This window comes from Capra hircus, chromosome 11 (assembly GCF_001704415.2).
Source record: "Capra hircus breed San Clemente chromosome 11, ASM170441v1, whole genome shotgun sequence".
In the NCBI taxonomy this organism is placed as follows: Eukaryota; Metazoa; Chordata; class Mammalia; order Artiodactyla; family Bovidae; genus Capra; species Capra hircus.
In genome coordinates this window covers 14,766,993-14,783,502 of record NC_030818.1, presented here as the reverse complement: position 1 = coordinate 14,783,502, position 16,510 = coordinate 14,766,993, and the positions used below count along the sequence as shown (strand labels likewise).

Genomic DNA, 16,510 nt, shown 5'->3' with positions numbered 1-16,510 from the left:
TGATAGCTTCACTAAATAATTCTAGTAAGGACAACTTTCTAAAAATATTTTCATATTCTAAATGTTTGTTCTGGTATCAAAATCTCTAATGAAGAAAATATACAAGGCTTGATAAAATTTCCAAATTACTTTTGTAGTTCTAGCACTACAGGTTGCTACTGAAACCAGAATATAATTCCAATTCTTATTATCACAATTTATCACAAATTCTAAGCTCTTCGGGTATTTCTCAGAAAAATTTTACATTTGCTATCACACATTTATCACAAAATTACATTTCACTGGGGAAATACTTAAAAGTGATTCATTTATTTACATACTTATAATATCATTTGGAGATATTTTAGTGTCTTTGGGCCAAATTAAAACATCTGGAAATCTAAAACTTTGGCTGAATTTCCAGATTTTTTCCCCAAGCTTTCCACAGTACTGGCTGTTCAAAACCCAGTAAAGTTTCTATATAGTTATTGGAATTATTTTCCTTGAACATCTGTAATAAATTTTGGTATCTCCCCCCAGATAATACCTTTAGGTCCACAGCATTTTAAGTTATGATATTTTGCCTAAGTAAATTATGAAGACACTTTCATGTGTAACAACTGAAGCTGTGCAGTAATGACTGAATTTTTTTTCTTCTGTTTTTGTCAGATATGTTTTACAAGTGAGACCATAAATCTAAATTCCAACAAGTCTACATTAATTATGTTTTATTAATAATGTTTTATTGGAGAAGGAAATGGCAACCTACTCCAGTGTTCTTGCCTGGAGAATCCCAGGGACAGGGTAGCCTGGTGGGCTGCTGGCTGTGGGGTCACACATAGTTGGACCCAACTGAAGCAACTTAGCAGCAGCGGCAGTACTTAACAACATAGCAGATGATGTTAACAATTTGAAGGGTATTTAAAAACATTTTTTATTTGAGCAATTGAAACTCTTAGATAAAAATTTTAGAACATCACTTACAATAAATCATGTTTTCATTTCAGAAATGAAAATCATTTATGTTATCTTAATTCTTAGGCAATATCAAAAGATGTTTCAGGACGTTTTTAAGAAACATTTCAAGCTATAGTTCATTATCATGTTCTTCCACAGTTTCAGAATATGAACACTTACAGCATTTAAAAGGAATGTTAAGAAGCTTATCAACATTTTGCTAACACTCACTCTGGGTGTTTTTTCTCCCTCCAATTCACAACTGTAAACTCAAACACAATAACTTCACAGAAAGGTATAAATGTTACATATGTATAGTTTGATAAATTTTCATAAACTGCACACACACACAATTAGCACCCAAATAAAGAAATAGATCATAGGACATACCAGCATCCCAAAAGCCTCAATTCCCATACCTTCTTTCAGTTATTTCCTTCCCACTTAAGAGTAACCAACATCCTGTTTTTGTACTTCATATAAACAGAATCACAAAGTATGTATTCTTTTGTGCCTGGTTTCTTTTGTTAAACATTAGCTCTTTGAGATAATCCATAACCTCATACATGGTTATACATCTTTCAATATTATTGTATTCTACTGTGTGACAACACCATAATTTGTAAATCCAGGTTGTTTCCAAGTTTGCATATTAGTAATGACACTGCTGTGGACACTCATTGCTTAGACCAATATGGTAGGTACTAGCCAAATGCAGCTCTCTAAGTCAGCTCCTCAGTTGCACTAAGCATGTTTCAAATGGTCAATAGCTACATGGCTAGCAGCTACTGTATGGATAGCATAGAATAGAGCACTTTCATCACTGCAGCAAGCTCCACTGCATAGTGCTGAATCCACAAGTTGGTGAACATATGAAAATGCTGGGTCAGAAGCTATGCGTATGTTCCACATTAACAGAAGATAGCATCAAATAGTTTTAGAGTGTCCGTTACTATTTTGTTACAAGTTCTTCTATTTTAAAATATTAAAACACTGTATTTACTTTTCACCTAATAATCATAATACGCTAAACAGGAAAACCACAACAGCCACTGTTAGAACATGGAATGATTCACAGGTAATGAACAAGGCAGGAACATTATTTACCATAACACAGTTCAAGTTAACAGATGTTCCAAATGTTTCTCAGATGTCATTACAACAAAAGGTCCATTATCAACGGCTGTCAAAAAAGAACTAATGGACTTATATCTATTAATTTCAGTGCTACTGCAGTTAGAGTAAAATCATCTACCACTGGTATAAATTTCAGTATTTTAACTGAGACAGCCATGCTGGTGTCTATCAGCTAAATATCACATCTCCTCATAATCCCAACCAACTAACACCAAATATTACCAATCATCTCAAGTTTTGGCAAACGGAGGCCAATGTTGTTTAAACTGTATTTAACCATGAATGAATTTGTGCACCTGTACATATATATGTTGGTCTTTATAATTTCTCCCCTCTTGAGTTGCTCATTTATATTCCTTGTCCATTTTAAACTATCAATTTATAAATTCTTTTACTATTATACATTATATACTATGATTGCCCATGTATGTCCTTTGCTCACTCAAAGTTACTAATTTCCAAATGTTATTTTTATATTAAGGAAATTAGCCCTCTGTACACGTAAGTCTTAAAAATATTTTCCTCCAAATAGTAGTTTATCTTTTTCCTATAAAATTGTTTTAAATGCTAGGTAGTCAAGTTGAATTTTTTTTAGGTTTTGTGTTTTACGTCATGTTTGAAAGCCTTATCTTCTCAAATAGCGTATGAAAAGTCAATTTTTCTCCTGCCTATTTAAAAAAATACTTGATGTATCTGTAACTTACATACTCCAGCCTAAGAAGTAGAACCATCCTTGCATTTTTTAAAGTGGCCTATAATGTTTTTGTTAGACACTGCTAGTTACCTACCTGGTACCGTTCTTCCTTACTAACAGACGTGACTTTGTTTAGGGCAGTAAACATGCCCAGCTTAAAATACTTTATCAGACTCTCTTACAGTAAGGGGTGGCCAAGTGTTTCTGTTCTCTGCTGAGATATAAGACGAAGTCACCAAATGTGGCTTCCAGAGAGATTTTTAAAGGCAACTTTGACTGACATGCTCCATTTGGCCTCTTAACCTTCCCTTTCTTCCTGATTGGAATCTAGATGTACTACCTAGAGGTGAAACACCTATCTTGAGACAACATGGATGAAAGCCACCAACCAAAAAAATAGCAGAGTACAAAGATAAAAGGAACCTGAGTTCCTGGCGACATTAAGTTGCTGTTAGTCCTAGAGTATACACCCTTGGATTGCTTATGTGAGAAAAAGAAACTCTTTGTTTACTGAAGGATCATAGGGTACAATTATCCAGTATGACCATACTGATTATAGGGCTGTTTCTTGCAAACAAATACATTTCTATCTGATGCATTATCTCATGTACACCAATTTGGCATGCGACCTTTATCTCATACTTTCTGTATATAATTGAGCATATTTCTAGAAACCTTCGTTTCATTGATCTAAATAAATTCAGTTTAATAGCTTTTATTGAATATGGGACACTTTTATATGCTTTATATTAACTTGCTCACTTAATCCTCACAACAGCCCTTTGAACCTTCACTATTTAATATTAATGTGTAGTACTTGTAAACCTAACACTAATGGTAGATTTTTTTTAATGAAATGGAAAAAGATCAAAAAGGAAAAAGAAAGATGTTTCAATTATCTATATGACAGACTGCAACAGAAGGCAACCATCTATGTTGCCCTCTATCTGGCAACACTGGTGTTCCACAGTGTAATGGAAAAAGCAGCAGACGGATGGTTTGAAGACATAAACTCTTATTCCAATTCTGTTGGTCAAGGTTGTTTGACAACCCTTCCTTAGACTTTGGTTTCCTCATCTGTACAATGAGGTATGATTACACTCAGTAGATGATCTCTAAAGCTTTCCCTAACTTTAATAATCTATGAAAAACTAATAATTAAGCTGTTGGTTTTGAAATTCACTGGATCCAAATCTGAATTTGGGATTCAATGACCAGGCTGCTGTATTCATTCAACAAAGTACTGGGAATACACTAACAAACATGTCAGAAAATGTCCCTGCCCCAGTGGAGCTTACATAATAGTGGAACACTTGAAAAAAAGAAATCTAGACACTTGCCAAGTAGCAGTACTACAAATGAAATAAGCAATGATGTAATAAAGATCTAACTGGGGCATACAGCTGGAGAGTCACAAGATTCAGGGAAGATTCCTCTGAAGTATGGTTATGAAGTCTGTAGAACATGAAGATAGTTATGGCATAATACATGAAAAAGAGTAAAATGTGAAGTGGCAATTTAACTATGTTAAAACAATTACAAAAATTAAGGATGCCCTGTAACACACATACAGAAAAGCATATAAACCATAGAGCTTAATTATTAAGTCCTCCTTAAGATTTTTTCCAAATACAACTCTTCTCCCTCCTCAATAAGGGTAAAGCATTAAAACATTTTGGTGGTCACTTTCCTGCACATGGCACTAACTATTTTCATTGCATAAAATCCCACTGTATACTTGTACCTATTTTATGTTGATGGACATGCTATGTCCAATTTTTTGCTATTACGAATCATATTACTATGCTCCTGTTTTTGTGGCATATGTACATGCATTTCTGTTGGGGATATATCAAGAGTAGGACTACAGACCTTGGCCTTGGTATTAAAAGCACCATTACATCTAATCAAAAGCTCTGACGAGTACTAACTTCCGCCAAATGAGTTTTCATTTCCTTCTACTCACCTGCTATTCCCTCTACCTGTAATAGTGTTCCCTTCCTTCTTTGCTTAGTTAACTTTTACTTACCCGAGGATTTCAGCTTAAACATCATTGCCTCCGGAAGGCTTTTCTTGTCTAATTCCTCTGTCATATACTGTCTTATTACCACAAGCCCCTCTTTCATTTGTTGCAACTGTTTTTACAATGTTAAACTAATTGTTTTATCTCTCAAAAATACTGGCTCATTAGGGTGCCATGTGTGGTCTCTGTTGTGCATCAGAGATCACACATGTGCATTTATTCCTAAACCTAGGGCAGAACCTGGCACATAGAAAGGGGTCAATAAACACTTGATGGATATCTGTTCTCTTCTCACATTCATGGTATCCAATTCAAATGCCAGTTCTTCTGAATGCTTCATTCCTGAAGCTACAACCAGTACCATTCTTTGAAAATAAATCTATATTAGGCAAAAGTTTCCTAGGTCTCATTTAGCAAAAAAATTGAGTATGAAGCACTTAGCATGTAGGCCCATCATCAACAACAAAAATATTTTCACTGTTTTCTAGGGCGACGCTACAGTTATCAGAGTGTAATTTAGCATAAGGATTACAAAACATATGGGTTGTTTCATTATCAAATGCTGCACACAATATAAGTGATATTTATACAGCAACTGATTAATTTTCACAAAAGTAGAAAGTCATTATAAAATCGAGAAAAATGTACAATTTCAATCATTTATCACTGAGCATTTATGAAGAGCAGCAATCTTTTATACCAGCTTTTCCTCTTTATTACCAGATGACAAATTTCTCCCATAATCAGTCACTCATTGTAATTTCATTTGATCCTGTCTAAATACTTTGGTAAGCTGTTTTCACTTGCTTGGTTTTTAATAAAAATTTCTCAGTGGCAAGTATTATAGAAAAACTAGTGCCTCCATTCTTGATAAATCAAATTTACTTATATTCCAAGTATTAATTTAACAAGCTTATTACAGGTAGGAGAGCATACTTTCCCTGCCCCATAAGCATTAATAATCTTTATATACTCTAATTACAAGTTAAATTCAAAATATTTCATTTAAACATTTTTCATATTAATATCTAACTTAAATCTCAGTGACAGTATTAGTATATCACTGAACTGTTCAGAAAGGATGTTTAAAGAATTTTTTCCAAAAATTTGCAAGTTGTAAACTAAACACCTTCAAAGTAAAAACTTATAGATATCTTGCTGAAAGTCAGAAAAGTTGAAACCAGGGTAATCACCAATACAGAATGTAAAACAGGGAGTTATTTTACTAATGCCATCTTAATCATTCCAACATTCTTTACCTAAATTAACCTCCAAGGTGTAGTAACATCAGCATATCGAGAGAATTCAAGTGAGCAACCTAACCCTGTAAAGTGTCTGACTCTTTGCAAGTCCATGGACAGCAGCCTGCTAGGCTCCATGGTCCACAAATACTCCAAGCAAGAATAATGGATGGGTAGCCATTCCCTCCTCCAGGGGATCTTCCCAACCCAGGGATCGGACACGAGTCTCTGGCACTACAGACAGATTCTTTACCAACAGGGAAGCTCCAACCTAACCCTAAGCTTTATGTTTAATAATATACACTTTGCACAGGGAATATTCTCTTAACCATTTCTCTTTAGACAACTATACCCACTAAGACATAGCAGAACCTAAAACTGTCATAAAGTATATTGAAAGTCTGTTATAAAGAAAATGTATTTCACAAACAGAACTTTCTTCAGAACTATAATGATTTCTAGTGAAAAGATATAAGAATGTCTAATATTGAGTAATGTCAAAAATCATATTTTAGAATTTATTTAAAAAGTGACAGCAGATTCTCAAACACACAAACTACTGTCAGATTATACAAAACAGGAACAGAACACTTGTAATTCTGTTTCTAAAGGGAAATTACCACGTGGTACTAGGTAAAGCCCAAGATGTAACACAAGGGTTCAATTAAAGAAACTTTTTATGAAAGAGGATAGTAACTTATTTTATGTGACTAAAATATCAGAGAAGAGAGAATCTGAGGATGATTTTTAGCTCTATTAAGACTTATTTCTGACTGCCATGAATTGTATTAACTCAAGTCTAAATCCTGTAATAGGGCCTTTTAAACACTCTGAGACACTACAGTTCGCCATGATGTGTGGTGTTCTCCTTTGCAGCAAAGAACAAAACAAGAAACCCCACTTGTATATTATATATATAGAACAAAACTTTGTGGAAGTAAGACATTTTAACAAAAATTATCAAATGTGTCACAATTTCCTAAAACTTAACACTAGCTAAAATACGTACTACTGAAAAGGTAAAAGATAAGTAACAATCATCTTAAAATATTCAGTTTGTTGAATTTGAAAAATATTATTTTTATTAGTTTGTAGAAGGATTATTCAATGTTTATTACATCAGAATTTTTTAAATTAACTAAATTTTAAACAATATATAAACAAAAATATCTATCTCACATTTTAAGTCAATGTAAATGTTCACTAATTTAGAAACACATTAATATTTAGGGAATTTTTGGAAATAGATTATATATAAAATTGCCTTACAGACCTTAGAAATTAGCAAGTTTAGTAATGGTTCATAAAACTTTATAAATCTTCCTAGACTGTATTTTAATATAAACAAAATTATATATAGATTTTGATTTATCATCAATTTAAAACAGAAATAAATGTCTCTAATTCTTTTTTTTTTTGAGGATTAACATTCATCAGGATTACTACGACTGGAAACACTTTAAACACTTATACACACGTAAAACTAGGAGAGATCATCTGGGTAATTCTGTTTTAAAAATACTAATGAACTAATAATTAGATTGGAAATCATTATTTTAAATCAATATGACATAAAATATTTTTATATATAAATTCAAGCAGAGGACATTATGGTCAACTTACCATTATCAGCTGTAACAGTACTGTATCTTGTACACATTTACAAATTATGTTTCAAACTGACAATCCTTTCTAAGTGCTTTGCTCATTAGCCCATGAAGACAGTGGCTGAGCTTGAAACATTATGAAACATTATTAATTGTTTTTATATATACCTTAAACTAGAGTAGTCCCAAGATTAAACACTATTATTTTTAAATACTTTTTTGGAACATAAGTATTTCATCTTATATCAATAATAAACAAGACTCATACAAGTGAACTTTTCATTCACATCTTAAAAAAATGATAGCTTAAAAATAAATTTAAACCACCTTTGGATGGAGTTGGTCCTAAAATCACTTGACTTACTGCTTAGTAAAATTCTACTGCCTGGTACGGACCCCCAAGCTTTTAGGAGAAGATTCCAGGGTCAGTGCTATGAACATCAAATATTAATATTCAACCAAAACAAAGTATTGCTCTCAGAAACCCCTACAGTATGATACACATTTACTTTGTAGTTACTGCTTCTGTAGCTATAGATCCTTCCTTACTATTCCAAATTATTCTAAGTTTTAGAAGTTTTATCCCTCTGTTGCTTCTAGTCTGTTTTCCTAAGCTTGTTTAAATTATCAGCATCATGTAATTTTCCCACGTTATTCTGGCCCAAAGATAGCTCTATACTTCTCACTTCTGCAGCTTAAAGTTTTTTTGTTTTTGTTTTTTTTTCTATTTTAGGGGGAGAGGAGAAAAGAATGAGAGATGGGCTTGATATCTTGTTAACTTGTAGGCTTTTTTCAGAGTTGCTGGATATTTCCTGACACATTAGAGTGCTCAAGAGGTGGCCACATTATCATATTGAAGACAGCAGTTAATTCTTCCAGTTGAGACCAGAAAGGACAATATAATAATTTGCTAATAGTTCTTAGGCATTTGGTATTTTATGGATATCAAATATTTCACCTACTTTACAAACTAGCTGGAATTTCTTAGTATCTCTCACCAAATATTGTATGTTTGTTAAAGAGTACCTGATACTTGTTAAAATATCAGGTAATACAAGACAAGGTGTTATAAAACAAAACACACAGCTGGGAAGCATTTTATTTTTTTCTACTTCATATAACATTGCTCGGGACCACAAGACTCTAAAGGTCTCTTTTCAGCAAATTTTACGGCTTAGAAGTGCTACTTAAAAATATTTATTGATGCTATAAATAATATTGTTTTTCTACATACTGACAGTTTTAATAAATGCCATATCCATCATCAAATGCCATAAGCAGAAACTTTGAATCAGATATTTAGACATTCAAAAGTGGTTTGTAAAAAATAGCACACTCAAACAAACCGAATCTACATCAGCAATTGTTATAATTAGTTTTAGTTGTTATTATTGAGAATTCTGATGTATGGCAGAAACCAGCACAATATTGTAAAGCAAATATCTTGCAATAAAAAAGTAAAAAAAAAAAAAAAAGAATTCTTAACAAGGACATATTGCCAGAAGCATGTACGAGACTTTAAAAATTATATATAATTTAAGAGCAAATTTAATTTCATAAATAAAAACATTAAAGGCCAAATTAAAGAAAGTGTAAGCATCGGATTTAAAATATCTTAATTTTTAGGCTATTCAGAAATATATTTTGTGAATAAGAATTACTTCATAAATATATATGTATAAATATAAATATATATCTACAGGATCTGCAATGCAGGAGAAAACTCTTTAAAGGAAAAAATTGCACTTTTAGATGATCAGAATGTTATTATATTTACCCTTCAAGCGAAATATAATTACCATTCCAGGTGCTTTTGGCACAGATTTTTAGGTGAATATTGACACAATCTTAAAAACACAATGCTTTTATATTTTATTCACTGGAATATGAAGAATCAAACAGAATTCAGAATTCTGACCAAAAATATTCAGATAACTCCAATTGCTTAATTAAATACAAAAAAAAACTGTTTTAAAAAGACCTGAAACTGCCTTTACATCTGAACATGTAAAATTTTACCGTCAACAGGGTTTTTTTAATATCCTCAAGCAAGAATTTCCAGCCTACACAGAAATGTAACATTGTCTTTTTCTACTTATGTATGATTTAGATCACACCCCAGTATATAAGGACAAAAAATAAATGTATAATAAAAAGATTGGATAAATCAGGAGAGGCTTTTTGGTCTTGAATTCTTCACCCACTAACAATGAAGCAGCACTGTAGGCAGCCCAAAACACACCAAAGAGCTTAAAAAAAAAAAAAAAAAAAAAAGACAAAAGGCAGCATATTAGCAAGTCAATTAACATTTTAAGTATCATAGAGTAAAAATAACATTTGCAGTTTTTTTTTTTTTAAAACAACTCTGGCAACCAATGAGAGAAACAGCAAAATTTATTGAGAATGTTGAAACCTTATTAAGAATATTCATCCTTGCTGTTTCTTGACATCTGGAAATGACTTAGGTTTTACATTATCAAACTTGTCTAATTATAAGAATCACCTGGGATGATTAGCTTCCTGGGATTCATTCTAGTTCTACTGAATCAGAATCTCTAACAGAAGAAGGGTCTAATTATAAGTCATTTTAACAACTGTCCTGGATGATTTAAGACAAGGCAACTTTTGGAAAAACTATTACTGGGATGAGATGCTGAAAGATATTTGTTTCCTAAGAAAACTAACTGATTCTGTAGAATATATTCTTTTTTTCCAAGAGGTAGAAAAACAGATTAAGTGAAAATTTCACACAATCTTGTAAGTATCGAGTCATTTTCCCAGGACTAGGTAGAAATACAGTGTTACAAGGGAAGGAGGAAAAATGTAACATTTTGGTTTAGAGTATTCTGACTATGCACCTACTTAATTTTAAATTACATCCACTAGAAATTTATGTAATACTTAAATACTACACTACTTCTTAGTGTAGTCACTGAAGGCATTTTATAAAATAAAATGAGAGAATAACTTCAAGGATAGAAATCAGGGAAATTATGATAGAAACACTTGCCACAGAGAAGGGTTTCTCAACCTAGCACTAATCAAATTTCTGGCTGGATGATTGTTGTGGGAAGTTGTGCTGCGCACTGTAGGATGTTTGGCAGTACCCCTGGCTTCTAGCCACTCTATACTAGTGCCACCCCACCTCCCCCATCTGTGACATGCAAAAATGTCTCCAGATAGTGCCAAATGTCCCTGGGGGGCAAAACTGCCATCAGTTGAGAACGACTGGTACAGAGGTAAAAAATAAATACTGGAAGATTGACTGAAAATTATTTGAGATGATCCAATTTTCTACTGCACTTTTAAAACTAAATGCAGACAAAAAATATAAGATATTTTAATCTTACAAAAAAGTATAGAGAAATAAATAAAATTATAATCAAATTCCATTTGTACATGATGATTAAATGTTTGTTGTGAATAAATGGTTAAGATTGGTAAAATTACAGAGATTTAATGTTAAAAAATTAGTGCTTGTAAACTGCTTTCCAATGCTACAGTTAAAGGATAAGAGTTCTCATGATTTGTTTATTTCATTCTTTCATTATTATTTCATTATTTCTCAACAGACTCTGGACTAAAACAAGAAACATGCAAAACAGATCGCTACACAAAGATTAAAGTGATTAGGGAAAGAAATGTGGCAAAGAAATATCTAAAGTTCACAAAATTTTTATCCTAAAATTTTAATGATTTTATAAAAGACTCTTCTATTTTATAATAACACATTCACTTGTTGTATAAAGAATATTAAAGACCAATTTTCAGTTGAACTCAACGACTAAAAATAACCAGAGGACACAGTTTTAGCAGTTTTGGGAATAGTCTCAGAAGCATTCAAACAGTCTTTAACCCAAGTAAAACAACACACAGACAGTGATCCTGAATGACTCAGTAAAGTGGTATGTTCACTAAGACTAAATAATTAAATGCCAGCATGGGTGGGGCTAGCTTCTGCACTGCAAGACTTTCAACCTAAGCACTAATAATGATATTTTTTAAAAAATTAGGGTTAGAGGAATGAAAGTGTTTCTTGGTTTCTAGAGTGTTCCAACAGTTGAAACATACAAAGATGTTCTCAAAATATTCATTTAATATTTATAATAATAACAGCTACTGTTTGAGTGCCTACTGTATGTCAAGCACTATACTAGTCATTATTTATTCTTCAAAATCTTCATAACAAATCCGAAAAAGTAGTTGCTAAGTTTACTCTAAGAGGAGAGTAAGAAAAGATAGCTCCCCAAGGCAGACAGCAAGAGGCAAAACCAGGATTTGAATTCAGGAATTTAGAATTCAGTTCTAAAATCCGACTCTTCTCAATATCCAAGGCTTATATGTCAGTGTTAGCCTGGAGTTACTCAATTCTAAAAGGAATAATTTCTTTTACACTGGAATTAGTAATAAACTTTAAGTGAAACCAAAAGTCATAAAGTAACTCTACTTAAGTGAGTCTACTTAAATACTCTTAGTATTTAAATACTCTAATATGGAGACTACATAATGGTAGTTCTAGTATTGAGAGTAGTGGTCTTAGGAAGTTCTATTTTCCATAAAGAAAAAAGATTACATTCACTGTGTAATACACATACATGTGTGAAAATACTCATTTATTTTTTCCAAAGTGGTTCAAAATTAATAAATGCCAACATTTGCTTTATCATTATTCATTAAGTGTTTAATATTAACACTATATGTTTAAAGTGGGTACACTGTTAATAAGTTTAACACAGCATAAAGAAGTCCTGATCTCTGCAACATAGAAAAATCAGTTTATTAGAACTACGTATATCTTACTTGACCAGTAATTTACTATTCAAATAGGAGTAACAATTATTAAATAAATATCCAATGGAATTTCAAATAAATATAAATTCATCTTATAAGCACAGAAAAGAAATTTTTAACATTAAATTAAAAATTTTGAGTGTAATATCCTGAGGCCTGATTTGCTCTTTGTTCTTTATTCCACCCTAGATATACATTATAATTCCTGGCAATTAAAAGGGGAAAGTATTTGGTAAAATCAGTGAGTAAGGTTACTGTTTCAAAATACTACTAACTGCTTGATATAAACAGTTATATATTACAAGATTCTTTAACCATAAAGCTAGTACAGTCAGCTCTTATTACCTGTGGGTTCTGCATCTACAGATTAAACCAACTGTGGACTGAAAATATTTGGGGGAAAAAAAAATTCCAGAAAGTTTCAAAAAGCCAAACCTGAGTATGCTGGACTACAGACAACAATTTTTATTGTATTAGGTATCATAAGTAATCTAGAGATGATTTAAAGTAGATGGAAGGATTTGCATAGGTAATATGTAAATACTACATAATTTTATACTGGGGACTTGAACATCTGACGATTTTTGTGTCTGTGGTGGTGGTGGTGGGGGCAATCCTTGAAGCAATCTCCCATGGATATGCAGGGGCAACTGTAGACCATCCTGACTGGAAAACAGTAAACTACTTTTTATAACACACATTACTTACTTTTATAAGTGTAGACACGACTTCAAATGATCCAACCACCAAAAGTATAGGGGCTATTACAATGAGAGGAAGTAATGAATATCCTATAACTCCAAGAACTTGGCCATACGCAACCTGTGAATTTTCAAAATTTTAAATAAATATCATAGAAATCAAGTTACTTATTTTAACCACTATTAAACATCATATATACTTTGTTGTATTTACATAAGCATGAGAATTAAGAAAATCATAAAAGTATCATGTAGTAGTAGTAATACTATCCCCATTATGAAGAAACTGATTCTCAGGTCTTTGTTCAGGAAAGACACAGCTAGCTGGTTAGAGTTCAAATAAGATCTAAGATCTAGATCTTTTAACTTCCTCAAAAAGTCTTTTTTTTTTTTTCTCCAATTTATTTACTTTTTAGTTGAAGGATAATTGCTTTACAGAATTTTGTTGTTTTTTGTCAAACTTCAACATGAATCAGCCATAGGTATACATATGTCCCCTCCATCCTGAACTTCCCTCCCATCTTCCTCCCCATTCCACCCCTCTAGGTTAATACAGAGTCCCTGTCTGAATCAACAACAATCTTAAATTACCAAAACAATTAGTGATACCTGTCTTCATATAAAAATTGTATGAGATTTTATCTAGAATATAAGAAATAATACACAAACAAATGTCATTTTAAGTCCCTGTTAAAATTATTTTAAATTTACATAAGCAAAGTAAAAAAGTTACACAAATGTTACTCTAAACTTATTCAAGAGTTGTAGATTAAGATGGTGAACTGAATATATATCTAATACCATTCCTTCTCGAAACTCCACTAAAAGGGAAGAAAAAAAGAAACTCCTTTTTGTAAGAGGCATAAACAAGAGGCGAGAAGTTGGAACAACAGCAACTTAATTTTGGAAACTGGAAAGTAGAAGAACAAGAGCTAAGAATCAGATTTGGAGACCATCCCCCGAAGTGTGAAAAAAAGGCTCAAGAGTTCGACATTTAGCATTCATTGTTCATGCTGCTGCTGTTGCTAAGTCGCTTCAGTCGTGTCTGACTGTGCGACCCCATAGATGGCAGCCCACCAGGCTCCCCCATCCCTGGGATTCTCCAGGCAAGAACACTGGAGTGGGTTGCCATTTCCTTCTCCAATGCATGAAAAGTGAAAAGTGAAAGTGAAGTCGCTCAGTCGTATCCGACACTTTGCGATCCCATGGACTGCAGCCTACCAGGCTCCTCCGTCCATTGGATTTTCCAGGCAAGAGTACTGGAGTCAGTGTTCATACAGTTAGCCTAATATAAGTCAGCACCCGTATGATAACTGTGCCTGACATCCCTTCTGCTTTACTCTCTCCACAAAGAGCTGAATTCCAGAGTGCTACAATTCCTAGGTATACAGTAATTCATAAACTCTAAGTTAATGGGGCAGTGATTCTCAAGGTGTGGCCCATGGTATTCTGGGGATCCAGGAGACTCTTCTAAAAGACTGGACATCAAAACTATTTTTTATAATAGTGATAAAACATTATTTGCCTTTTTAAATTAGGTTGACATTGATACTAATAGAACAAAAGCAATGGGTAAAACATCAAGCTGCTTTATTATGCCAAGGTGGTATGAATTGTATTAACAGTAACTATGTTCTTTACTACCATACACAGAAAAGAAAGAAAAAAACCCTCCTGTTTCACTTAAAAACGTCCTTAATGAAGCAGTTAAAATGACTGATTTTATTAAGCCTCAACCTTTGAATATGACTTTTAATATTCTGTGTAATAAAATGCAAAGTACACAGAAAGCATTTCTTCCACCTTGATTCAATGGTTATCCCAAGGAAAGCACGTGTACAACTGCTTAAGTGAAGAGTTGAATTAGATGCTTTATCCATGGAACACCATTCTTATGTGAAAGAACAAATGGAAAACTATTAAGTATTCACAGTTAGGTACTGATAGGCAACATGACTGAAAATGAATGAAATGAGCCTGTTGCTTCAAGAAAAACAACTCACAGTATTTCTTTCAAATTACTAAATGCTCTCTCAAGCAAAAAGTATAATTTTGGTAAACTTACATCCAACACTGTAATGTTGACATTTTCTGTTGAGATAGGTGATATTAATGAATGTGGTTTTCTGATATCGTAGAATAAAACGTGTCAACATTTGGAAGTTCTGCAAACCTCAGTGAACGAGTGTTTTCTAGATGACCGTGCATGGGTAAAAAGATCCATTCAAAATGAATTTCAATGAAACAGAATATAAAAAGTTCACTAATATGGTTTGAGATTCCTCACAAGAAAACTTTAAGAAACTATTTCCTGTTGAGGGCACCCAAAGCTGGTGCTCTGGGAATACCCAGAGGAACAGGGTAGGGAGGGAGGTGGGGGGGTGTGTTTAGGATGGGAGGGACACATGTAGAACTGTGGCTGATTCATGTTGATGTATGGCAAAAACTATCACAATACTGTAAAGTAATTATCCTTCAATTAAAATTAATTAATTGAAAAAAGTGATGGTATAGGTCAGACAACATGTCTGATTTTTGGCAAATTATAAATATTAACGAGACAAAAAAAAATCTATTATATTATCTCTTGAGTGTTAATGTAGTATCAGAATAGAAAAACCACAATCATCCAAAAAAATGTGTTAAAATATCCTTCCTTTTCAAATTATATACCTGTATGAGGATGTATTTTTTATATATACTTTATCCAAAGCAATATATCCTATAACAATTGAATGCAGAAAGCAGATATCAGGATCCAGATTCCACTAACCCAGATATTAAAGCTACTTGCAAGAATGTATAACAATGCCTTTTCCTCAATTTGTTTTTAAAAAGTCTTCTTTAAAATGCATTATTTATGTTAAAATATATTTGATTTGCTTTTAGTTTTAAATGAATAAACACACATTAAAATTTTTTTATTTTTCATTTCTAACATGATAATTTTGTTTGCTTTAACTTTTGGTCACAAAATGAGGCATGTTTATTCCCTGGCCAGGGACTGAACTCACGCCCCCTGCAGTGGAAGTGTGGCATCTTAACAACTAGACCACCAGGGAAGTCCCCATGATAAATACTGGTAAACACAACCTACATTAAGGTCTATGGTTCAGTTCAGTTCAGTTGCTTAGTCGTGTCCGACTCTTTGAGACCCCACAGACTGCAGCATGCAAGGCCTCCCTGTCCATCACCAACTCTCAGAGCTTACCCAAATTCATGTCCACTGAGTTGGTGATGCCATCCAACCATCTCATCCCCTGTCATCCCCTTCTCCTCTGGCCTTCAATCTTTCAGAGCATCAGGGTCTTTTCAAATGAGTCAGCTCTTTGTATCAGGTGGCCAAAGTACCAGAGTTTCAGCTTCAACATCAGTCCTTC

General features: G+C 33.0%; 1 protein-coding gene across 1 annotated transcript in view; it reads right to left on the bottom strand.

Moving 5' to 3' along the window:
- Window positions 981-16,510, bottom strand: part of YIPF4 (Yip1 domain family member 4) — a 43,577-nt gene continuing 28,047 nt past the window's right edge. The window contains exons 5-6 of the mRNA XM_013967524.2: window positions 13,138-13,251; window positions 981-9,887 (exon numbers count right to left, since the gene is read on the bottom strand). Coding sequence (XP_013822978.1) covers window positions 9,750-9,887; window positions 13,138-13,251 — 252 coding nt within the window. The 3' untranslated portion in view covers window positions 981-9,749. The remainder of the gene's footprint in view (window positions 9,888-13,137; window positions 13,252-16,510) is intronic.